Source organism: Dipodomys spectabilis, unplaced genomic scaffold (genome assembly GCF_019054845.1).
Source record: "Dipodomys spectabilis isolate Male_0828 unplaced genomic scaffold, ASM1905484v1 ptg000148l, whole genome shotgun sequence".
NCBI lineage: Eukaryota > Metazoa > Chordata > Mammalia > Rodentia > Heteromyidae > Dipodomys > Dipodomys spectabilis.
The window spans coordinates 1,685,030-1,711,030 of NW_024870825.1; the positions used below are offsets into that span (position 1 = coordinate 1,685,030).

The window sequence follows — 26,001 nt, forward strand, 5'->3', positions numbered from 1 at the left end:
CACCTCCACTCCAGCTTTTGGCTAGCTAATTGGAGGTAAGCATTTCACAGACGTTGCTGCCAGGCTGGCTTACTTAGAACCTTTATCTTTGGACCTCAGCTTTCCCAATCCTCAGATCTCAGCCTCCTGAGCAGCTAGGATTATAGGCGTGAGCTGCCAGCACTGAGCGAATGCCATGCTTTGGATGCGTGTGTTGACGGCATCCAAAGCTATTTTAAAGCCGGAGGCCACCTGACAGGTGTGCCAGGCACAATGGCGGAGCCCCAGCTCACCTGAGGTCTGGAAGTCGATCTCGATGGGGTTGGAGCGGCTAGTGGCCGCCTCCCGCCACAGGCTGCCCCCGACCGGCGCCCAGGCAGTCACCACGCAGCGGTACAGCCCGGCATCCGACACCTGAGTCTGGTACATTCGGTAGCGAAACTCGTCTTCCTGTACCTTCTCCAGCACCACGCCCTGTGCCCGTGCGGCATCTGTCCAGTTCCCTGGCCTCACCACCGCATCCTGGTCCAGGGAGACCATGCACCGGGTCTCATTGGGTCCCGGGCCGGCTGTGGCCGTCTTCTCTGCTGTGATGGCCACTGAGTAGCGGGGGGACTTCATGTTCCGGGAGGACACCTTGCAGGTCATCTCAAACGTGCTCCCTGCTGCGAACAGGGGCTTGGGCTGCTGGGCCTTCACCACCAGCACAGAATCTAGAGGGAGAAGCAGGGCAGGTCAGCTCTAGGTTTTTCTAGAAAAATCTAGAAGCGGAGAAGGAAAGAGCACCTGGAGGCCGAGGCAAAGCAGTCTTGAGCCTACGCAGAGACCAGCGATTGCTACGCACAATTTGGCACGGAAGAACTTCAAGTCCTAGATGTTTTACCAAGAGGATTTGGGGAGCCAAAGGTGACATCCCCTTCCCAAGACGGCCAATACAGTTTGGTCCCTGGCGAGGGTGGGAGGGCGCGGGTAGACCTGACGCCCATGCCAGACTGTGGGCCACACCACTACCCTCCTCCCACACTAGGGAAGCCAGTGCAGCCATGACCATTTCATCCATCATGGGACACACTTACGACCAACATGACTGGAGCACGCGCATGGCACTCTGACGTCACACTGAACTGGTGCTTTAACCCCAGAAAAGCTGTTTTGATGTTGAGCCAGGACGCAGTGCTGCCCAAGCAACCTGAGTAAGCCTGCAGCTCACACCCATAACCCCAGTGGCGCAGGAGGCCGAGGTCCCAGAGGCCTCCCTGTGAAGGCCAGGTCTGGCAGAGTCCAGGCCTCTACTCCACCTCCAACTAACCAGCTAAGAGGTGGGCTAGAGTGGTAGAGCACTGCCAGTCTTGAGGTAAAAAGCTAAGGGACAGCACCCAGGCCCTGAGGGACTGCGCTTCAAAGACAGCCTGGGCAGAAAAGCCTATGAGACTCTGTTTCCAGAGAACTGTGGCTCAGATGGTAGAGCACAAGTCAAGTAATCAAGCTGAGTAAACTCAAGGTATTAAGATAAAATCTTGTAACTGACCAAGATAAATGGATAGATAGATAGATGATAAAAATAATGAAGAAAATATCACCCCCACCTTCTGCCGCCCAGAAAATGCTGACAGGTTTGGAGAAGACATCTTTGCTCTTCACCCAACTGTTGTTGGGCTGCCGGGTCCAGGCAGACACAACGCAGAAATAATTGCCCCTGTCGCCCTCCGTTGTCCTTTGGATCCGGAAACTGAACGTGTCCGTGTGCTCCTTTGAAAAAATAAACTCGCCGTCCCGGGCCCGGCGCTTGCTTCTCTCTCCATACCGCAGTGTCCAGTCCCCGTCCATGACGGCCAGGAGCTCGCTGGCTACCGCATCGTCACTGCGCCGGCTCAGCCGGTAGTACCACGACACTGCCAGCCGCACGCGGGCCTCCGCGGGCCGCACATCCACCACCCGGCACTCCAGTTCTGTTGGGTCGTCTGCAAACGCAGGCATGCGGGAGGCGTTCAGGAACACCTGGAAGTCTGGCTCTGAACAGGAGACAGAGAGGCCCCCTTAGAGGTGTTAAGCAACTGGGTACTGGTGGCTCCCACCTGTCATCCCAGCTGCTCAAGAGGCTGAGCTCTGAGGATGGCAGTTCAAAGCCAGCCTGGGAAGGAAAGTCCATGAAACTCTGGTGTCCAATTAAGCAGCAAAAAGCCATTAGTGGAGGTGTGGCTCAAGTGACAGAGCACTAGCCTTGAGTGAAAAAGCCAACTGAGGGCACAAGGCTCTGTGTTCCAGCCCCAGAGAAAGGGAAGGAAGGAAAGAAGGAAGGAGAGAAATCGCTTTGCCCTTTTAAAAATGGTCTACCAGACGGGCACTGGTGGCTCACGCCTGTAATCCTAGCTACTCAGGAGGCTGAGATCTGAGGATCACAGTTCAAAGCCAGCACGGGCAGGAAAATCTGTGAAACTCTTACCTCCAATAAAACACTAGAAAACTGGAAGTGGCGCTGTGGCTCAAATGGTAGAGCGCTCGCGTTGAGCTGAAGAGCTGAGGGACAGTGCCCAGGCCCAGAGTTCAAGCCCCACAATCGACAAATAAAATAAAAATAAAAATGGTCTACCAAGAGGATGCCCTTTTCCCTGGCCGCCATGCCCACGACCCTGGGGTAAGGGGCCCCCTTCCCGGGGACAAGACCTCCTCTGAACTCGAAGTCAGCACCACAGTCCCCGCTCTGATTCCTGTTCACTCAGGGCTGCCTTCGCATGCTGTCCTGTGGCCACAGGGTCCTTCTACCAGACTCCGCCCCAGACCAGGCCGGTCCCACTCTGCCATCTGCAAAGGCGACAGCTGAGATGCTAACGTACTTGCTGAGTCTAAGGAAATTTATTATTTGCATAAAAATGCTCATCTTGGTGATAGCATTTCACCACTGATTACAGCCGCATCCTGCCTGATCTCAATCAAGAAATCAGCTAAGAATGCCATGGTTCTTGGGTTTTAAAATGCTTATCAGTTTGGATGCATGCTAACACATTCAACATTAAAATGAGGTGATAGCCAGAGGTTGGGCATGGTGGTCCGTGCCTGTAATCCCAGCACTTAGGAGGCAGACTCAGGTGGACTGAGTGCAGCGCCAGCTCAGGCTACGTGGTGAGACTTGGACTCCAGAAAGAGAGATGATGTAATCTCAGAAAGTCCTGGAGGCTATGGAAGCCGGCAGTTCCTCCACTATGGGATTTGCACATTTCTATCTATAATATACAAGTTAAAAATACATAATTCATGCCAGAAGGCCCCGGCGGACCTGCAGGAGCAGGCCTCACATTCTGAGGCAGGGATCCGCTCACCAACCAACATGCTGAGCTCCAAGCTGCAATCCTGGACAGAGACCCTCCCTGTAACCTTCTGTTACAAACTGCTCAGACAGTCTGTGCCAGTCCTGGGGCTTGAACCTAGGGCCTTGCATTCTTGCTTAGCATTTTCACTCCAGCTTGGCACACTACCACTTGAACCATACCTTCACTTCTAGCTTTTTGCTGGTTAACGAGAGTCTCAAGGATTTCTTTGCCAGTGCTGTCTTCAAACTGCAATCCTTCAAACTTTCCTTGAGTGGAAAAGCCAAGAACAAAGGTGAGGCTCTGGGTTCAAGCCCCAGTATGGCCACACAAGAAAAAGTTGGGGGGCTGGGAAAGTGGCTCAGTGGTAGAGCGCTTGCCTTGCATGCATGAGCCCTGGGTTCGATTCCTCAGCACTACATAAGCAAAAAGAAAAAAGCCGGAAGTGACACTGTGGCTCCAGTGGTAGAGCACTAGCCTTGAGCTGAAGAGCTGAGGGACAGCGCCCAGGCCCAGAGTTCAGTCTCTACAACCGGACCTCCCCCCCCCAAAAAAAAAGAAAAAGAAAAAGTTGGGGTAATCCTAGACAGACGGCTGATAATTGTCATCCTAAAAACATGCCACACGCAAATATTTCCTCCTGCAGTGATAGAACTCTGCGGTTGCTACCAACTACTTAGCAGATTAAGGGCCCCTTTTAAAGAAAAATAATTACCTTCCTTGGCGGCCGCAGTGGGCAGAGGGGACTGGCAGTGCCCGGCGGAGAATGTAAAGCAGCCTCTCAGCCCCTCCTCCTGCCTGCATCCGCCACCCCGGGAACTTCTCCAATTAACACCGCACCAGGCTGGGGCCTGGGGCCCAGAGCTCAAGCGTGAATGATTCCCATCCACCTCTGCCAAAGGCTCATTAAGACATCCGATGGCAGAAGACATGCCGGTGTACAGATTCTAGCCACACACTAACCAAGACCAACACAAAGCCATCTTTGTCCCTCTAGAGAAATTCAGATTCTTCTAGAAACTCCTTCACACACTTAAGATAGGTGTGTTAGCCAGGTACTACTCCTGTAATCTTAGCTACTCAGGAGGCTGAGATCTAAGGAGCATGGTTCAAAGCCAGCCAAGGCAGGAAAGTCTATGAGACAAATCTTTTTTTTTTTTTTTTTTTTTTTTTGGTCGGTCGTGGGACTTGAACTCTGGGCCTGGGCGCTGTCCCTCAGCTCTTCAGCTCAAGGCGAGCGCTCTACCACTTGAGCTACAGCGCCACTTCCTATGAGACAAATCTTATCTCCAATAACCTATTCAGAAAAAGCCGGTAGTGGAGCTGTGAGTCAAGTGATTGAATGACAACCTAAGTGACAAAATTAAGCAATTAGTCTTGAGTTCAAGGCCCAGGATTGGTGCATGTGCACACATGCATGCACACATCACACACACACACACACACACACACACACACACACACACACGCCCTTGGCTTTGAGAAAGAGCATGTAGGACACCCATATGAACACTTGTTTAGGGCCTGTGTATAAGAAGAGCATTGGAAAGTTCTTTCCATTATCCAGTCTCATGCCTCTGAAGTGAGAGGGCATGTGACAAATTCAGTGCCAAGAAAAAGCTCGTTTTCCTTCCTCGGAGGAATACTATATATCCACATCTCTTTTGGTTTCCAGTCTTCAAACTTCAGAGGCAAACGCAGGCCCTCTCCTGAGTAACTAATTCATCCCAGCTACCTTGCAATATCTATTCTTAAGATTTTTTAAAAATCCCTTTTGATTTTGATTTTATTTTCATGTCTCCTCCTTATGCTTCATTTTGCAAGCCATCTTCAATCTTTGCCCCCTTCAAAGTGGGACATAAATCTTAAGTCAAAACACAAGCATATATGCATGCACGCACGCATGCGCACACGCGTGCACACACACACACACACACACACACACACACACACACACAAAAGATTTCTTTCTCATCCTTTAAAGAAAGCATCATGATTCTGTGGGCTGGTGGCTTACACTGTAATCTTTGCTACCTGGGAGGCTGAGTTCAAGGTTCAAGGCCAGGAGGGACTAAAATAAAAACGATGGGAAACCTAAGATACACAGATCGCCATCCGGTTGCGTACTGAGGCAGATAGTGACTCCCTGCCTGCCTCAAAATATTCAGTGCAAAACAGGGCTAGAGGCCTGGCCAAGTGCAAAGCACCTACCCAGAAAGCAAGAGGCCCCGGGGTTCAACCCCCAGCGCCAGCTAAAAAAATTAATTTTTTGTCGGTCGTGGGGCCTGAACTCTGGGCCTGAGCACTGTCCCTCAGCTCTTTAACTCAAGGCTGGCGCTCTACCACTTGAACTACAGCGCCACTTCTGGTTTTCTGGTGGTTTACTGGAGATAAGAGTTACAGGGACTTTCCTGCCCGGGCTGGCTTTGAACCATGATCCTCAGATCTCAGCCTCCTGAGTAGCTAGGATTACAGGTGTGAGCCACCAGTGTCCGGCTTCAAAAAAATTATTGAATAGATAGATCAAACAGTGGTAGATTCCATTTTCCAAAGATGTAGCATCTCCCCCACATAGCCTCCGTCCCTGTGACCTTGTGCCCACAAAGGGAGCCTTACCCCCAATCCCTGATCTTGGGAGGACCCTGGATGGCTCTGAGCAGCAGGAGAAAACAGAGGGTGAGCCGGCTGGTCTCATGATACTGCAGCCCCTTGCTTTGTGTGGGAAGGCAGAGATGAACCCCATGGGGCTGTCCTCTGTTCCTGACCCTCAAACTCACAAGCAAGATAAAAACCAGAACTTCATTTTCAGACAATGGTAGGGAGCAGGATGTAAGCCGGGGTCTGTACATCGCATGCCAAGCCCCAACAGTAATTATCATTACTGTCATCATCACTTTTGTTGTTGTTGTTGTTGGTCATGGGGCTTAAACTCTGGGTCTGGGAGCTGTTCCTCAGCTCTTCAGCTCAAGGCTAGTGCTCTACCACTTGAGCCACAGAGCCACTTCCGGTTTTCTGGTGGTTCATTAGAGGTAAGAATCTCATGGACTTTCCTGCCCAAGCCGGCTTTGAACCTTGATCCTCTGATCTCAGCCGCCTGAGTAGTTACTAGCATTACAGGCTTGAGCTACAGGTACCTGGCCAATTTTTATTCTTAATCTGTTAGGTGGCAAAATTGAGTTTTCTGTTATATCTGTGTAGGAATCCAGTGTGCCTCGTTTCCCCCTTTCTCTTTCTTTTACGCTGGGGATTTGAACCTGGCCTCCTGTTTGCCAGGTAAGAGTTTAACCACTTGTGCCATACTCCCCCTCTTGGGCTTTAGTTTGTTATTACAGGGTCTCATACTTGCTCAGAATCAAGCTCACCTCAGACTGCCAGTGCCTCTCAAGTAGCTGGGATTACAAGTGTGAGCAACAGAGCCTCGCCCACAGCTTAGTGTTATATCTTCTCATTCTGGAGAATACAGCACCCCCTCAAGAGCCCCCAGAAACCTCTCCCATGATGTATCAGGGGCCCATCATCCCAGCACTTCAAAGAAACCCTGGAATCGGGTACACAGGCAGCCAAAAAGGGCTGGGACTCAGCACAGGGACCTGACAGCCTGGTCACACGTCACAGGGGGTCAGAGCCAGGAGAGAAATTCTGCTGCAGTGATGACAGCCCCCATGGCATGTGTCTGTTTATTGGGAGGTTGCTAAGGAGTCCCGGCTGGCCAACTTCCCCGCAGCTCAGTGCTCTCCTTAGAGTTCAGGCCAGGCTGGCCTCCTCGCCCTTCCCCGTATCACAAGGACAATGATGGACAGGGCTGGCTCCAGCGCAGCTCACTGCCCCTGCTGCTCTTCACCCTCTGCCCCCACTCAGTCCCCACTTGTCAGCCCCATCCTTTGCCAGTTAAAGGAACACAGAGCAGTGAATCCAACACCCATGCAATTGGAGGTCTCACGCAGATGAGGCACGTGAACAGCAAGAAGCCACGGCCTGACCTTTAAAGTAAGGTCTGCCTCCTAGGAACCAGAGCCACGTCCACGCGTGCAGACAGACCACAGAGATGAAACTCGAGCCAGGCACGTCTCACTGAAACACACCTTGTCTTTCTAACAAGCCACATGGAGGGGAGGCGTCTGCACGCACAGACGTCCTCAGGTTCTTGTTCGACACTAATGAGGCAGGGGCCCACGCGGGTGCCCCTCCCCCCCCATGAGCTAACAGAGGGCAGAGCTGGGGAGTGAGGCCAGGAGACAGAAGACACACGGGTGACATGTGGCCTGACAGAGACGACAGATGACAAATAACCATGAAGAAGCAGCCAGGTCCTGCATGGAAACCAGGTCAGCAACCGAAGTCACTGTGGAGCTGGGCAGGGTGGCTCAGGCCTGTAACCCCAGCTGCCTGGGAGGCTGAGGTCTGAAGATCACAGTTCAGAGCCAGGCCAGGCAGGAAAGTCTGTGAGACTCTTATGTCCAATTAACCACTAAAAAGTTGGAAGAGAAAATGTGGTTCAAGTGGTAGAGTGCTTACCCTTGAGCGCAAAAGCTCAAGGACAGCTCCCACATCCTGAGTTCAAGCCCCAGGACCAGCACTAAAAATAAAATAAAATTAAAAAATAAATAAATAATCTTCTTCCCAACCCAGCTTTAGAAAGCAGAAGTCCATGCCCCGGAGCACAGGGGAGTCCAGAAGAAGAAGCGGGACTGCAGCCCCCCTTCCAAAAAAGATCCATTTCTTGTTCTTTCTTTGGTCTGGGGGGTGGGAGGGGAGGCACGAGGGCTTGAACTCAGGGGCTGGGCGCTGGCCCTCAGTATAGTATTTCACTCAAGGCTGATGCTCTACCACTTGAGTCACAGCTCCACTTCTGGTTTTCTGGTGGTGTGTTAGAGATAAAAGTCTCACAGATTTTCCTGCCCAGGGCTGGCTTTGAGCCGTGATCCTCAGATCTCAGCCCCCTGAGTAGCTGGGATGACAGGCGTGAGCCAACACGCCTGTCTTGACCTGCACATCTCTACATCGAAAGGAAACGCTACACTCTCAAAGAGGGCAGAGATGAAGACAGGCACACTTTCTAAGTACCACCCCTGTCCCCCGACTCTGCCCCCCCTGCCTTCCTTTGCCTTCCAGCCTGGGATCTGTTCTGATCAGAAGACTGTCTCAATACACAATCCTCAGCACCCAGACTCCTGCAGAGGCCGGGAGGCAGGAACTGGCAATTCGCCACACCACTCACCCAGCCATGTGACGTCCACACTGGCCGGCGCAGACCTGGCCTCCGCCACCTTGTGCCAGCTCCGGTTGTGTCCCAGGGTCCAGAGCGCCACCTGGCAGAAGTAGTAGCCGGCACTGTCCCTGCTCACATCCCGCACGAGGAGATGGTAGGACCGCATGTCCGTGTGACTCAGAGCCACGCCAGGTGCGCTGTGCACTAGGGAGGTGCGGTCCAGCTGGGCCAGCATGCGGGAGGCGGGCAGGGCGCCATCGGGCGAGCGGCTGAAGTACCAGGCCACCTCGGGGCGCACGTCGTCGGCGCGGTCCGTGCTGATGTTGCAGGCCAGGTCCAGGTCCGTCCCCTCGGCCACTGACACGTTCCGGGCCACGGCAGCACGCAGCACTGGAAGGGCAAAAAGAAAACTCTCGAAGAGACCCGGACTACAGCCAGCTGCCCTGCTTCCAAAGCCCAACCCCTGCCTCCTTAGGCAATCACTTTCCTTTTGGCTTTTTGTCAGTCATGGGGCTTGAACTCACTGCCCAGACACTGTCCCCAAGCTTTTTCTCACAGATCACGCTCTACCACTTTGAGCCACAGCACCACTTCTAGTTTTCTGGTGGCTCACTGGTGATGAGAGTCCCACAGATTTTCCTGCCCAGGCTGGCTTTGAACTGTGATCCTCAGATCTCAGCCTCCTGAGTAGTTAGGATGACAGGCGTGAGCCACCAGCCACCTGGTTATTCTTTTTCTTTTCTTTTTTTAAAGCCGATGCTGGGGCTTGAACTCAGAGGTCTGAGCATGATCCCTTACTTTTTCCGCTGCAGGTGGATGTTCTACCACTTGAGGCACAGCTCCATTTCCTGCTTTTTGGTGGTTGGAGATGAGAGTCTCCAAGGACTTCCCTGCCCCAGCCTGCTTAGAACCCGAATTCTCAGATTTCAACCTGAGTAGCTAGGATTACAGGCGTGAGCCACCAGTGCCCGGCCAATCATCTCCTTTGAAATTCGAACTCACATTATGAAAATTAGACAGCTTGTACGGTTGCTAGGGATTTCAGGAATATTTAATGTATTCATTCATAAAACATACTAGATTCCCTTTCATATTCTATATGCTTGGTATGTTCTTAATGCTTCATTTATTTTATTCATCATCTCCAATTCAAAGCTCAGGGACAGCGCCCAGGCCTTAAGTTCAGGATAGGCACAGAAGAAAAAACAAGGAAGGAAAGACATAGAAGAAAATTGGAAGATCCTTGGCCCTGTGTGCCAACGCTGCCTGGCTTGTGCATAGGTCCTGAGGTAGATCCCCAGAGCTTCAAAGCACACAACAGAGCCAAGGAGGTGAAATCAGACAATTGTCTTTCTGAATCAACTTCTCCCTCCTCAATTGATTTATTCGCTCTGTCTACCTGAAAGCCAGCCAGAGGCCCGGAATCCTGAATCCTGAAGAGCAATGAGTTTGGGATTATCCACACCACTGCCCCCTTGCGCTAGTGGGTGTAATTAAAAGTCGACTATATTTAGATGAGACACGCAAGAATTTGCTGTCACATACAAGACAGATCTAGCCTCAGCGTCCTCCTGTCAAAGCTTTTCAAATGGAAAACGCTGTGTGGCATGCAGGCAAATTTTTAAAAGACGTTGAACATCTGTAATGGGAGTGGAAAAGCAGCCGACAGCGTGCTCTCCAAGTGATCAGTGGATGAACAGTCCCAGGGGAGGCCCAGCCCTGGCCATCTAGCCAAAGTCACTCTTCCTGTGTCCCCAGGAAGCGAAGGGATAGGGGTCTGCTGCTCAGGTCACAAAAGGCCCAACGCAAAGTCTTGGGTATCTGTCATGGCCACAACTGGCTTCTGAGCTGCTGTGGGGACAAGGTCAGCATCACCTTGAGGCTGAAGCGCTTCGTGGTGGGCACAAGAGCACACAGAGAAGTCCAGCATCCTCTTCCACCCCATCCTACTCCACACATTTGCCAAGTTCCTCCTCCTCCATCCCTTCAAAAGTAATAGTAATTTGGGGAACATTGGGGGAACAATTGGGGAACATTGTGTGTGTGTGTGTGTGTGTGTGTGTGTGTGTGTGTGTGTGTGTGTGTGTGTAATAGGGGTTGAACTGAGGGCCTGAGCGCTGTCCTCAGCTTTTTTACTCCAGGTTGGCACTCTACCACTTGAGCCACAGCTCCACTTCCAGCTTTTTGGTGGTTCATTGAAGGTAAGAGTCTCATGGACTTTTGAACTGCGATCCTCAAATCTCTGTTTCCTGAGTTAGCTGGGGTGAGAGGGGTGAGCATAGGTGCCTGGCTTTGGGGTATCTTTTGAAAGTGGTTCAGAGCATTTAGCAATGAGCAGCTGAGGCAGCTCCTATCTCCTGGACCGCCCTGCATACCATGCTTGTGGTCACAGGGTAAAAGATGGCTCCGGAGAAAAATGGCTGCATGATCACCTCGATTAACTTTCCCTAACCTATCCCATTTTTCCCCACTGTGAATGAAAACAAACCCTTGTGGTACGATGGTCCCCGGAGGACTTGGCCACCACCCCAGAGTGGTAAGACAGCCGCCACAGGTGTCAGGAGACAGGGCTGACGCGCCTGGCCACCCACAGCTCACAGCAGTGAGCTGCCATCCACTCCAGCGACTGGTGTTAATAAAGAGGGACAGCATTACCACAGAACAAATTCGTCTTGAAAATATTTTGACAAGTAGTTCAATAAAATTGTTTTCCACTGTCAACTTGTAGTGTTGTCTTTTATAAATTAAAAGACACATTAATTCAGAGAAAGGATCTATTAGCTTCTAAAGACTGTTAAAAAGGTCCCATGACACACAAAAAAATAAACATCAGCAGGCTGGGCCTTGAGCCTCATGCTGGTAATACCAGCTAATCAAGAAGCTGAGGTAGAAAGAGCACAAGTTCCAGCCCAGCCTAGGAAACCCAGCAAGACTCTTACTTATGTATAAAAATATAACAAACTTAGCCAGATTCCATAATCTTGAGGCCCCGTAGTCCTAGCTATTCAAGAGGTTGAGATCTGAGGATCGTGGGTCTGAGCCAGCCTAGGCAGAGAAATCTGAAAGACTCTTTTATCTCCAATTAATCAGCAAAAGGCTGGAAGGTGGGTTGTGGCTCAAGTAGTAGAGCAACAGCCTTGAGGGAAGAAGTCAGTCAAGAGCATAAAGCCCTGAGATCAAGTCTCAGTACTGGTACATGCATGCACACACACATGCACACACATGTGCGCGCACACACAAAAAACTCGATAGATCACAGCTTTAAACAAATGTGCCCCTCCCCACACTGCTCCCAACCTCACCAGAAAGCTGCAACACATAGGCAGCAGAGGTGGGTCACAGGTATGCACACACATGCACAGGAGGGCAACCTGTTCACACATGCATGCACACACATGTGCACAGGAGAGCAGCCTGTCCACACATTCACGCACACACACGTGCACAGGAGGATGGCCTTTCCACATATGCACACACACATATGTGCACAGGAGAGCAGCCTGTCCACATATACACACGCACACACACACATGCACAGGAAGGCAGCCTGTCCACACATGCACGCACACACGTGCACAGGAGGATGGCCTGTCCACACATGCACCATGCATACATGTGCACAGGAGGACAGCCTGTCCACATATGCACACATGTGCACAGGAGGGCAGCCTGTCAGCACATGCACATACACATGTGCAGAGGGCAGCCTGTCCACACATGCACTCACAACAAATGCACAGGGGGACAGCCTGTCCACACAGGCACACATGTGCAGAGGGCAGCCTGTCCACACGCATGCACGCACACACATGTGCACAGGAGGGCAGCCTGTCCGTGCACATGCACGCACACATATGTGCACAGGAGAGCTGCCTGTCCACACATGCACACACATGTGCACAGGAGGGCAGCCTGTCCACGCACATGCACGCACACACGTGCACAGGAGGGCAGACTGTCCACACACATGCACGCACACACACGTGCTCAGGAGGGCAGCCTGTCCCTGCACAAGCGCGCACACAGCCCCGCGGGCCCCGCCCCCACTCACCTGTGGGCCGAATCACCACGGCCGCCACCTCCACCGCCTTTTCCTGGATCTCCTGCCAGGCGCCACGCTCGGCGATCCACTCGCCCACCACACACCAGTAGGCGCCCTGGTCGGCGGCCAGCGCGGGGTCCAGCGCCAGGCGGAAGCCGTCGGCGCCGTCGGTGCCCAGGCGCACGGCGCCCACGCGGTACCGCTGCTCGTAGCCGGGGCCCGCGCGCAGCCGGCCCAGGTGCGTGAGCGCCAGCACTGTCCGGCGCTCGGGCCCGCGCCGCAGCTCCCAGCGCAGCGCCAGGTGCGTGTGCGGCGCGGGCGGCACGGGCGCGGGCGAAGGTGAGGCCTCAGGCGCTGGGGTCGGGGACGAGGAGGCCGCGCACCGCAGCTCCACGGGCTCTCCCTCCCGCAGGCTCAAGCTGGGCGCGGGCCGCTCCGTGGGGCCCACCCTCAGGGCGTCAGCCAGCACTGTGGAGAGAGGGGGTGGGCCGGTGAGGGACCCTGCACAGCACCCATATGCAAAACCCTGTACCAGCACTTGCATACTAGACCCTGCACAGCACCTGTGTGTAAGACCCCAGGCCCTTAAGGACCAGAGGATTCTAGTCCTGGGCTAGGGACAAGGCTGCTATTTCCTACTCCCAGAAGGGAAAGAAGGAAAAAGAAAAGCCAGGGAGTGGTAGCTAGCACCTTAATCCCAGTTACTCTAGAGGCAGAGATCTGAATAGTACAAAGCCAGCCCAGGCAGAAAAATCCAGAGTCTTCTCTCTCACCAGCAAAAAAAAAGCCAGAGACAGAGCTGTGGCTCAAGTGGAGAGTGTCAGCTTTGGGCAGAGGAGCTAAGGAAAGCACCCTGCCCCTGGGTTCAAGCCCCAGGACTGGCACAGAGCATACAAACAAAAATCACTGAGGATTTCCTACAGGAATAAGGAAGACGTAATGGGTGAGGTATATTTAATGTATGAAGGCTTTAATTCATAGTTTCTCATGCACATGGCTGGAACTTTATGGAGGGAATCGTATCTGAGGTGTAGCGCCTTCTCCAATCACTGCTCAATCAATGCTATCTTCCATAGCATAATTTAATCATGGCTATCTCTATTCCAATCCAAATCTTCATGGGAACAAGCAAAGGCAAGGAGAAATGCAGGATTAATATAAAATAATAATAATATCGTTTCTATGTTGAGAGCCTCAAATTAAAATGGTTTGTTCTTGCTCATTTACTAATTAGCTGGGTGATTTGAGGCAAGTAATTACGTATGTTCTTTCATTTCTTTTGTGTGTAAATTATCCTATCCTATCCTCTTCACTGGAGTCAGAGACTGAATGTGGGAGCAAATCTACTTGGAGCACAAAAACCATAAAAGACAAGAGGAGGCTCGGTGCATGCCGCGGCTCATCCCAGTAATCCTGGTTGCTCAGGAGGCCAAGAACTGAGGACCAAGGCTCCAAAGCCACCTGGGCAGGGGAGTCTGAAAGGCTCTTATCTCCAGTTAACCTGCAAGAAGCTTTAAACTGCAGTCAGGTCAACGAACTCGGGGTGAGCAAATAGTTCTTTCTACAGAAGACTCACAACTTCCAGGGTGACAGGTATTTAAGCTGTGAAGGTCACAGGAGGTGAACCGTGCAGGATCAGCTATTCCTATCAACTCTGATGCTACTGTGGGACAACAATTTCCTGCCACTAGCCAGTGATGGGATGGCACTGCTCTCGGTCCTGGCCAGGGTTACCTCGCCAGTCCCCACACCTCTGAGAAGAGGAGGAAGCTGGGGTACGGAACACGCCCACCACCATAGAGCTGACAAATGGCAGTGCCAGTCATTGGGCCGGGTGCCAGCCACCTGGCTGGGGCACTGCACTGCTGGCAGGGTCCTACACTGCCTGCATCTCGTGGGCCAGGAGCCCCATCACCCGCAGGGAAGAGGAAGGGCGGCTGGAGGTCAGTTGGCTCACCTTCTTTCCCTGCCAGCATCTGGGGCTTGAACTCAGGGTCTGGGCATTGTTCCTTAGCTCTTTCTGCTCTAGGCTTGTGCTCTACCACTCGGGCTGCACCTCCACTTCCAGCTCTTTGCTGGTGAAATGGAGATGAACGTTTTGGCAACTTTTCTGCCTGCGCTGTTCTGAAGTGCGATCTCCAGATCTCAGCCTCCCCAGGAGCTGGGATCACAGACAGGCGTGAAGCACGCTGCCTGAGCCGGGTGCGGCACACGGCCAGTGGCAGCGGTGCCAGCCTACCTTTAACCTGCACCGTGTCCTCATAGTTGCCCTGGACTGTGGCGTCCGTGCTGGGCGTGGAACACTTGTACAGGCCCTGGTCTGATGGCTGGACGTTCTTGATGTGCAGCTCCACAGCGTCGTTGGCCGTCCTCCTCAGCACCACCTGGCCAGTCCGCAGCCGCTCCCGGTAGGGCTGTGCGGGGAAGCCCGCCTCCCACGTGCTGGCCAGCTCCACGAAGCCGCCGCTGCCGCCAGGGGACGAGAAGCTCCAGTCAAAGTTCTGCTCACTGGGGCCATCATAGTCGCTGACGTTGCAGGGGATGACCAGCTCAGTGCCCACCACTCGGACCAGGGCCCCCGCGGGGACTTGTACCACTCGACCTCGACACACAGCTGTAAGGACAGGAGATGAGAGGCAGGTGCTTAATCCTGGAGAAATCTCCCCCGGAGTGAAGGAGGCAACCAGAAATGTTTGGTCACAGGGCAGATGGTGGCGTACGAGTCTCTGGGATAAACGGGGCTCCACAAGAGGGTGAGCAAGCAGATGGCGCAGGAATCGGTACCTCCACAGCCAGCTCTCCAGCACTGGCCACGAAGATCAAGTTCTAGAGGTAGTTAAGCACATCCCAGGCTGGTAGATCACACTGGTCATCCCAGCTCATTAGGAGGCTGACATTAGGATCCTTGTTCAAAGCCAGCCTTGGCAGGCAAGTTCATGAAACTCTTATCTCCAATTAACAAGCAAAAACCAGAAGTGGAGCTATAGCTCAAGTGGTTGAGCACCCCCATCTTGAGTGAAAGCAAGAGCCAAGCAAGAATGAAAGCCCCCTCCCCCACCGAGTTCAAGCCTCAGTACCAACAAGTGCGTGTACCCACATTCACACACATGAAAAGTAGGCTAACCGTAAACCCAAATAATTCAGTCCATCCCATTACCATTTCACATACCATTATCACTCAATATGATGTAGCACAATTTAGCTAATCAAGTATTTACATTCCCGCCCACCTTGCACTGGCCTCCTCCCTAGAGATCGCTCCCCCAGCTCCCAGGACCCCATTTACAGTGATGGATGCCAATATTTTAAGTCCTAGAATGGCCTGCTGATATCATGATTTAACTCCGGTTGTCTGACATCGCCTGTAAATTAATTTTGAAATATGACAATTCTACCAAGTATTAATTTTCTATTTTCTGGCTCATTTCCTTCTCTCCACTTTTCACCCTAATCTAAATTCGGAGCGCAGATGAGAAGCCACGCAGGAAGGGGGGCTGCGGTGGTTTTGGGCTTTGGGACAGATGGACAGGGGGTTGGGGGTCTGCTGTCCCCTGCACACACACACACACACACACACACACACGTGTATGTGTGTGTGTGTGTGTGTGTGTGTGTGTGTGTATTACAGACCCTGACAGCAGGGTCCTTGGGGAATGGCACCATGCACATTTTTAATTTACATTGTATTTTTATTATCATTAAGTAGTTGTACAAAGGAGCTGTGAGTCCCTTAGAAGGCACTGAGGCTCAAGCCTGAAATCCTAGCTACTCAGAAGGCTGAGATCTGAGGATCATGTTCAAAGCCAGCCCAGGCAGGAAAGTCCATGAGACTCTTATCTCCAATTAATTAACCAGCAAAAAGCCCGAAGTAGAAATGTGGCTCAAGTGGGAAAGCACCAGTTAGAAGCAAAAAAGCCAAGCAAGAGTAAGAGGCCCAGAGTTCAAGTTCTAGTAACACACACACACACACACACACACTCACACACACTTAAAGGGGGCGGGGAGTAACTAGACCCAGACACACACCAGGAGAGGATCGGAAGAGCAGGGCACACAGACAATAAGGTAACAGGAACTTGGGAACCCCGAGCGCCATGGCTGTCTGTGCTGGGCTGTCTGGTTGTGCTGTGCTGGCTCCTGCACAAGGCTCTCTGGGGTCTCAAATCCCGCTGCTGCCCATTTGTGGGTTGTGTCATGAACTGATGGTGGTTGTGAGCGGACAGGTGTGGTTTGAAGATGGAGTTTTAAATGAACAGAAACCATTACAGTGCACAGTGCTTAGCAAGGGAGAAACACTGTTCGATGAGGGAGTATTTTGTTAAATAATCAAAGCTATGCCCATGTCAGATCAGGGTGACAACCTAGCACCTTGGGCAGGGGGTTGACATCAGGCACTGGGGCTCATGCCAGTAATCCTAGCACTATACAAAGCAGAGATCTAGAGGATCATGGTCTGAAGTCCGCCTGAGCAGAAGAATCCAGGAGACTATGTCCAATTAATGAACAAAAGCCGGATTGGCAGTGTGGCTCAGCGCAACAGCCCTGGCCTTGCATGTGCCAGACCCTGGGTTCCATCCCTAGCCCAAGAAAATAGGTAAAGAAATAAAATGTCCCACATCTGTCCTCCCAGCCGTATGGAAGGCTGAGAGAGATCACCTGAGCCTAGGAATCCACGGCTAGACCAGGCAATGCAGTGAGACCCCATCTCAAAAATATGTACGTATTTTTTAAAGTAGGTAGCTGAGAAGAACTACCATCACGCATCTCCCTCTGATTACGGGAGGACTTAAGAGTTCTGGAACACACTACTTTCTAAGGCAACTGGGCTGCCAAGTGATTGTTAGGTTTTTAAAAAGAGGTTGCCGAGTAAGAACTGCACCAGTACGCACGTGGTATTCAGGTGAGAGGTAGGTTTATTCAGTAGACCTGCTGGGACCAGGCAAGGTTGGCACTCCACGTGGCTGGGAAAGAGAGAGGAAAGAGCTAGAGCAGAGAGAGAGCAGAGAGAGCTAGAAAAGAAGAGCAAGAGAGCATCTGGGCCTGGGCTAGGCCTTATGTATGGTATGGGCGGGGAAAGGTGTGGCCACATCAAATTCAGATGTGACCTCAGCAGATGCAGATGTGATGTCTTCCAGGTGTCCCAGTTGCCTAGGTAACGCAGGTACTGGGTGGAGACTTTGCTGCGAGGAGGGTGGAGTCTGCTTGCCATCCAGGGGCGGACCTTACAGTGATAACCGCAACTCCTCACCCCTACCCCCACCAAGTTCACAGCCTGACCAAGACAGCCGCCCCTCAGAGGGGCTGACGCTGCAGCTCCAGTCACAAGAACGGGAGCCAGGGCCGAAACCACGGACATTCCATGTCTGTTCTCTTTAGCTGAAGCTTATCACTTCTGTTGGGGGGAGAAGGGGTACTAGGTACAAGGAAGACAAGTTACTCTAAAGCCGCACCCAGGCAGCCCTCAGGCCTGACCACAGGAGGAAGCCATCCATCTAAACAGGCCTGGCCAGGTGTGGTGGCTCACACCTGTCATCCTAGCAACTCAGGAGTCTGAGATCTGAGGATCGCCCAGGCAGGAAAGTCAGTGAGACTCTTCTCTCCAATGAACCACCAAAAAGCTAGAAGTGGAGTCATGGTTCAAGTCCTAGAGTGCCAGCCTGAGCAAAAAAGCTAATGAACAGCACCCAGGCTCTGAGTGAAAGCCTCAGGACCAGCACGCGCACACAAGAGGAAGGGAGGGAGGGAGGGGAAAAAAGAAAAGAGGCCTAGACCAGGCCTGCATTGCAGAAGTGAGCTGATGATTGATTGCACCAGAGGCCCTGGACCGACACCCTCTACCCCCATCCCCCCCACCTCCAGGCCTGGCTATTACTTTCACACAGATACACAGACATGTGCAAACACACACACTCTCTCTCTCTCTCTCTCTCTCACTGGCCTCTTCAGTTTCTTGCAATTCTGCCCCCCTTCACTAAGATGTCTAAGCTCCTTTCCCCGACTAGCAACTCCAAACTATGAAAACAACACCTTTCTGCCCAGCACTGGCCAACTGTGTGGCACAGTCATCACCACTGCTCCAAACAGGAAGCAAAGGGTTTGTTTCCCCCATTAACCAGATAGTTGAAAATCCACCTATGAGCTCCTTCAGAGCTAAGCATCACAGTGGAGCTCTGGGAGGCCACTGGGCCCCTAATCCTCCATGTCTGGGGTGTGGAGACAGTGCCGGTGGCCACGCCCCCAGGGGTGTGGTCAGCACAAATGAGCATTCCTGACAGTGCCTGGTGAGAATCTGCATGGATCTGCAGCCATCCTAGAAGAAACTCCACCATAACCCGTTACCTTGCTTCCTGGGCAAGGTTTATAGAGAAAGCAATTTCCAGAGATGTAAGCTTTATCGGTTCCTTTTCCTTGCCAAAAAATTAGCTTGAGCAAGGTACTGATGGCTCACACCTGTCATCCTAACTACTCAGGAGGCTAAGATTTGAGAATCCTAGTTCAAAGCCAGCCTGGGCAGAAAAGTCTGTGAGACTCTTACCTCCAACTATCCACCCAAAAGACCAGAAGTAGAACTATTGCTCAAGCAGTAGAGTGCTAGCCTTGAGTGAAAAAAGCTCAGGACAGCGCCTAGGCCCTGAGTTCAAGCACCAAGAATGGCACAGAAGGAACAGGCTGGACAGGCTTGGAGACTGTGGGAGGTTTCTTCCGTATTTCTGGGAACTGCAGCTTGGAAATGAGTCCAACTCATTCTCTTGATTCTCCAATCCTTCTCCCACATGGCTGCCAAAATCCTCTGTCTCTTTTGGCAGTGCTGGGGTTTGAACTCAGGGCCTCATGCTTGCTATGCTGGCACGACCCTACTGAGCCCCCCTGTAGCCCAGATTCCTGACATGTGGCGGGGGTCTCACTGCTCACCCCTGTGGGCCTCCTCTCACCGCACCCAGCCTCGCTCCATAGAGGGAAAGTCCTGTGCACTGTTTCTATCTGGGTTGGCCTGAAACCATAATCTTCGTAATCTCACCCTTCCACGTAGCATGGGATGATGGGTGTGTGCCACGCACTGAGCGAGGGGTTCTGCCCACAATCCTCCCATTCTCAGCCTCCCACAAGCAGCTGGGATTCTAGGAATGGGTCTCCAGTGCCCACCTTCAAGCACCTTTTAAGAGATAAATTCAAGCCTAGTGCACACCAGTGGCTCACGCCTGTAATTCTAGCTACTTAGGAGGCTGAGATGAGGATCACAGTTCAAAGCCACCACAGGGAGGAAAGTCCCTGTGAGACTCTTATCTCCAATTAACCACTTAAAAAAAACAGAAGTGGTGCTGTGACTCAAGTGGTAGAGCACTGGCCTTGAGCTGAAGAAATGAGGGACAGCGCCCAGGCCCAGAGTTCAAACCCCACTACTGACAAAAAAAAAAAAAAAGCAAATCCAATGTCATTCCACTGATTGAGATTCCTCAATGTCTGCTGAGCATCTGTAATGGCCTCCAGCCACCCCTGTCCAGGTCTCTGCCTCTCCCCTGCGCACCAGAGCAGCCCAGAGCCTTCCCACCTTTCCACTCCCTGCAAAGTGATCTCCTAAAAACTTGAGGGATTTTTGTTTTGTGCCTCTACTGGGGCTTGAACTCAGGGCCTCAATCTCACGTGGCTTTTTCGTCCAAGGATGGTGCTTTACCACTTGAGCTATGCCTCTATTTCTAGACTTTTGCTAGTCAATTGGAGATAAAACTCTATCAGATTGGTCAGTTTGGGCTTGTTCTAAGCATGCTCCTCAAATCTCAGCTTCCTGAGTATCCAGGATTACAGGTGTGAGCCACAGGCACCTGACCTGAAAGATCAAATTCTAATGCAAGACACACACCCAAGGGTTCTGTGGGCAGGCCTGCCTGTCCTCACACCCGAGCAAGTCAAGATTTTCCGTTTCTGCAACAGAAATTCCAACTAGTAACCAGCAATCTGGTATTTAGTACAGACTTCTTTTAATATTGTTAAATAACAGCAAATGATACTTAAAAATAAATATAACTTGTAAGAAATAAAGCATATGGCTGTTCTCAAATCGAAAAGGATATCTACAGAGCCACCCAGCGCCAATTTTTGTCAAAACCTTTTAAACAGTTGATAACAGAGGGAAAAAGAATAAAATTCCTCCTTGAGTTTTCCAAGTTCTCCTAGTATTTCAAATTAAAAGCCCCAAATACTTCCAAAGCCAAGTAATGCTACTACAGCTCACCATTAAAATGACTTTTACAAGTAACAACTTTAAATCATGACCTCTTTTGTTTTCAAGAGTTAAATATAAGAAACTTTATGTGTAAAACACTTTTTTTTTTTGACACAGAGTCTTGAGACATAGTCTTACCATGTCTCAAGACTGGCCTTGAGATGTAGTCTTACTACATCTCAAGACTGGCCTTCAACTCACAATCCTCCTGCCTCAGCCTCCCAAGCCTATATCACCATGCCTGGCCAAACCATTTCTTTATCAACTTAAAGCAAAAGTACTAGCCAGGCACTGGTGGCGCATGCCTGTCATCCTAGCTACTCAGGAGGCTGAGATCTGAGGATCACAGTACAAAGCCAGCCCAGGCAGGAAAGTCCTTGAGACTCTTATCTCCAATAATCACTAGAAAACTAGAAGTGGCGCTGTGGCTCACATGGTAGAGCGCCAGCCTTGAGCTGAACAACACAGAGACAAGAATTGAGTGTGTCTCTGTCTCTCAAGCCTGTGCATGCAGCACAAAGCAAGTGTACTTCACATCTGCGCAGTGGTGACCCCAACCCCAGCACCTGTACCTTGCGAGAGCTGTCAGCTCAGGTCAGCCCTCACAGACGAAGACTCAGAGCCCTCCAGCTGCCAGCCCAGTGCTGTCTAACCCCTATTCTTAAATTTCTTTACTTAAGACTACAGAAGGAAGGAAGGAAGGAAGGAAGGAAGGAAGGAAGGAAGGAAGGAAGGAAGGAAGGAAGGAAGGAAGGAAGGAAGGAAGGAAGGAAGGAAGGAAGGAAGGAAGGAAGGAAGACATCTCAGCTAAAGCCAGGCCCCAGAGGCTCATGCCTGTAATCCTTGCTATTCAGGAGGTTGAGTCTGAGGATCCAAGTTCAAAGCCAGCCCAGGCAGACAAACCCAAAAGACTCTAATCTCCAGTGAACCAGCAAAAAGCCAGAAGTAGGGGTGTGGCACAGGTGGTAAAGAACCAGCCTTGAACACAAAAAAATTAAGCAAGAGCCTAAAGCCTTGAGTTCAAGCCCCAGTACTAGGGTTATGCACATGCATGCACGTGCGTGTGCGCGCGCACACACACACACACACACACACACACACACAAATCCATGCACACACATCAAAATCAAACTCTCTTTCCACCTCCTTTTAAGAGCCATGGGAAATAGTTTGTTTTTTTGTTTTGTTGGTCCTGGGGCCTGAACTCTGGGCCTGGGCACTGTCCCTCAGCTCTTCAGCTCAAGGCTAACACTCTACCACTTGAGCCACAGCGTCACTTCTGGCTTTTTCTGCTTATGTGATGCTGAGGAATCAAACCCAGGGCCTCATGAATGCTAGGCAAGCACTCTACCACTGAGCCACCTTCCCAGCCCCAGGGAAATAGTCTTTAGTTCTCAAACATTGCTAACATTATTCTAAGTCAAGCCCTGCAGAGCCCTGCAGCCTATCTATAAAGCATTCTTGCAACTGTTTCCTCACTACACAGTGCTCCGCCCATAGCTGCCAGGCAACAAACAACCAACCTTCCTAATCTGACCATTTGTAAGATGGGTATCAGCATTCCTGAACACACAGGTTCCCGGAGGGCCCTGCCTGCAGCCTCTAGGTGCTTTCCTTCCTTCTGTCCTTCCTTCCCTCCTTCCTTCCATCCTTCCTTCCTTCCTTCCTTCCTTCCCTTCCCTTCCCTTCCCCCTCCCTTCCTTCCACTGCTAGGACTGGGGCTTGAATTCAGGGTCTGGCTGCTGTCCCTGAGCTTTTTGGCTCAAGGCTAGCACTCTACTTCCGGTTTCCTAATGGTTCATGGGAGGTACGAGTCTTATGGACCTTCCAGCCTAGGCTGACTTTGAACTATGATCCTCAGATCTCCACCTCCTAAGTAGCTGGGATGACAGGTATGAGCCACCTGTGCCGACTCTTATGGAATCTTTAAAGGAGACTCAGGACTATGGATCTCCAGATGGCGTTCCTGTCACCAGGTGAGCTGGGAATGAACACAGAGAAGCTCAAACTTCTGGCGCCTTTCCTGGAGTAATGAAAAGGCTCAGTCTCCCCAGGTGGGCACCAGGGCTGGCAGGGCAGGAACATACCAGTGTGACAGAGGAAAAGACACCAATGTGCGTGGTCAACAAGTCACAGCCAGCGCAGGATGTGCATTGAAGTCACGGGCCAGGGCGGGGGGGGGGGGGGGGGGGGCGGGGGGGGCGGTGAGTGGAGATCTGTGACCTTCTCGAAAGATGTCCAGGTGTTGGTGGACCCCAGGATGATAGAAAGGGTGTAAGCAACCACAGACAGGCACTGGCTAGGGCTGCAGGCCCCTGCTCGCACGCAAGGATTCTGGAAGGATTCCTGCTGGGTCACTAGGCAAACTGGGCCTGTAAAAAATGGCTGGGTAACAGGGTGCTAGTGGCTCATACCCTTCATTCCAGCTACTCCAGAGGCTGAGATCAAAGAATCGCGGTTCAAATAAAGCCTGGGCAGGAAAGCTTGTGAGACTCTGATATCCAATGAACCAGAGAAAAGCTGGAACTAGAGCTGTGGCTCAAGGGGTAAAGCACCAGCCTTAAGAGCTAAGGACAGCGCCTAGACCCTGAGTTCAAGCTCAGGACTGAAAACATACACACACACACACACACACACACACACACACACACCTCAATCTCCGAAGGACAAAAACAGGAGACTGACCTTCTGAAAAGTTATCTGATCAAATGATAATACTTTTATAAAAGATGCAAAAACCACATGAAGGCAATCTGTCCTGAAAAATAACCAAAAAAGAACCCAATCAATGGGAGATGCTTTAAAGATGTCTGTCTGGCCAGGTACTGTAGCTCATGTCTGTAATCCTAGCTACTCAGGAGGCTGAGATCTGAGGACTGTGGTTTGAAATCAGCCTGGGCAGGAAAGTCTGTGTGAGACTCTCATCTCCAACATACCACTCAAAAACCAGAAGTGGCACTGTGACTCAAAAGTGGTAGAATGCTAGCCTTGGGCAAGAAAGCTCAGGGACAGTGCCCAGGCCCTGAGTTCAAGTCCTATGACCGGGCACTGATGAGGATTATGTGCGTTGTATATAATGAACAACTGTTCCACCCTCAACCATTTTCAGCCCGGCCAGGGCCGCCTGTTGGCTTCTATAGGACACCAATCCTCTGGTTAGTTACGGAGAATGACACATGCAGGTGGACAGGCTGGGGCCAGGGCAGAGAGCAGCCGGCAGCACTTCCCTTCCCGCCTCTCCCTCCGTCCAGTCTTCAGTCTCCTATGCCTGTGCTCCACTCTTCTTTGCCTTGCCCAGCCCTCTCCCCAACACACCTGCCTCTCACATCTGCAGACCCTGCCAGATGTGGAGTGGTGTAGGTTCTATCCAGGCCTCGTAAGAGCCAGCCAGTGGCAGCCCTGGAAGAGAGGGGTCAACACCTCACGTCTGGCTGGGCAGTCTGGCTGTGCCCCACTGCCCGCACACCAAACACACCGGCCTGCCAGACACCTGTCACTGCTCATCTGAAGAAAGGACTCGTGGTGGACACTTTGAAGCAGGGCTGGGGGCAGGGCAGAGGGGGGAGAGAGGGAGAGAGAGAGAGAGGGAGAGAGAGAGAGAGAGAGAGAGAGAACCAGAGTGCAAGCACCAGTACAGGGACTCAAACTGGGGCTTTGCCCCCTTGACCTGCTTTTATCAGGGCTGGTCCACCCTGAGCCACACCTCTGCTTCCAGGATGAGACTTTTTAGGCAGCAAGTAAACAAAGGAAATGGAGAATCCCCGTGCTTTTCAGAGAAGGCATACCATTAAACAAGATGACATGGCATTCTCTCCCATCTCAGCCCCTCTCTGGAACTGGCAACCCCACCCTCCTCTCAGGGGGCATTCACTGAACGCCAACATACCCCAGGAGCCAGAGACAGGAGGATCTCAGTTCAAGGCCAGCCCAGAAAAAAGTCAGCAAGACCCTATCTCAAACTAAGCTGAGTGTGGTGGTGGGTGTCTGTGGTCCCAGCTGCATGGAAGGAGGAGATCCGAGGGTCGGGATCCAAGGTGGGCTTGGGCAAAAGTAGGAGACCCTCTCTGAAAAAGGAGCTAAAAGCTCATTGGCATGATTAATACACACTGAAAAGTAATCTTTCTGAAAAAGGGAAGAAAGAAAACTAGGCCTAGATTTGGGGGCGGGAGGGGGGCGTGGCCAGAGCTGGGAGGGCTAACAAAAGGGATGACTGTAGGGGCCTTAGTTTATCTGCAAGTGTGAAAACAGAACAATGAAATCTGCTGGAATCAGTTTAGGAAGGGGGAAGGGGACCCCATACCCTGCACTCCTGTGTGGAAATGTCACAAGGAAAACTCCCTATTAGAACCATTAGAACAAGAGTGGGAAGGGGGAGAGGGAGGGAGAAAGGGAGGGAAGGGTTAGAGAACATGGCCTAAGTAGCTGGACAAGCACAAAGTCCTGAGTTCATCTCCAAAACCACTGAAGAGCAGGGAAGCCCCTGCTGAGGGTCGGCTCACCTCGGCGTACCCCAAACTTGTCTGTCTGTTCCCTTCATTATCAGGGAGCCCCTGGAAGGGGCGCGGGGCTCCCCAATCACAACCACCTTTCCCAGCTACAGCCAGGTGATGTAATGATGTGACCAATCTATCTCAAAAAGCGTCTGGAGTTTTAGACTCAGCATTGACCTTTAGGCTGTCATATAGTTAGGACATCAGGAATTGCTTGGTCTCATTAATGTCAGAAACATTCCCTCATTAAAACATTTTCGAGAAAGTTCTTGGGCCACGGCGTCACAGAGCATGAAAGGATCCGTGCGGGGCAAATATGAAACAAAGCACAGACCAGAGATCAGCTCTAGCCAGGCCCAGGAGCTCAGGCCTGTCATCCCAGCTGAGGAGACTGAGATCAGAGGATCAAGGTTTGAAGCCAGCCTGGACAGAGAAGTGCTGGAGACTATCTCCAATTCACCAGTCAAAAGCTGGAAGTGAGTTTTGGCTCAAGTGGCACTACACCAGTCTTGATAGAATAAGCTGAGCAAAAACACAAAAGCACTGAGTTCAAGCTCCCAAACCAGCACACACACACACACACACACACACACACACACACACACACACACACACACACAGAGGCACTGGACAGATAGCAGTGACAGTGATAATGAGCCAGCAGGACAACCCCCTGTCCCTCCCTGCCACAGGCACTTGACGCTGTACCAGGACTGCAGAAGTCTGGTTCTCTGCCCAGTGCACATCAGCATGAA

At 51.7% G+C, this 26,001-nt stretch overlaps 1 protein-coding gene across 1 annotated transcript in view; it reads right to left on the reverse strand.

Moving 5' to 3' along the window:
- Ptgfrn (prostaglandin F2 receptor inhibitor) overlaps positions 1-26,001 on the reverse strand; it is a 42,633-nt gene that overhangs the window by 8,869 nt on the left and 7,763 nt on the right. The window contains exons 2-6 of the mRNA XM_042692260.1: positions 14,775-15,149; positions 12,545-13,003; positions 8,503-8,883; positions 1,566-1,991; positions 273-692 (exon numbers count right to left, since the gene is read on the reverse strand). Of these exons, the coding sequence (XP_042548194.1) occupies positions 273-692; positions 1,566-1,991; positions 8,503-8,883; positions 12,545-13,003; positions 14,775-15,149 (2,061 nt within the window). The remainder of the gene's footprint in view (positions 1-272; positions 693-1,565; positions 1,992-8,502; positions 8,884-12,544; positions 13,004-14,774; positions 15,150-26,001) is intronic.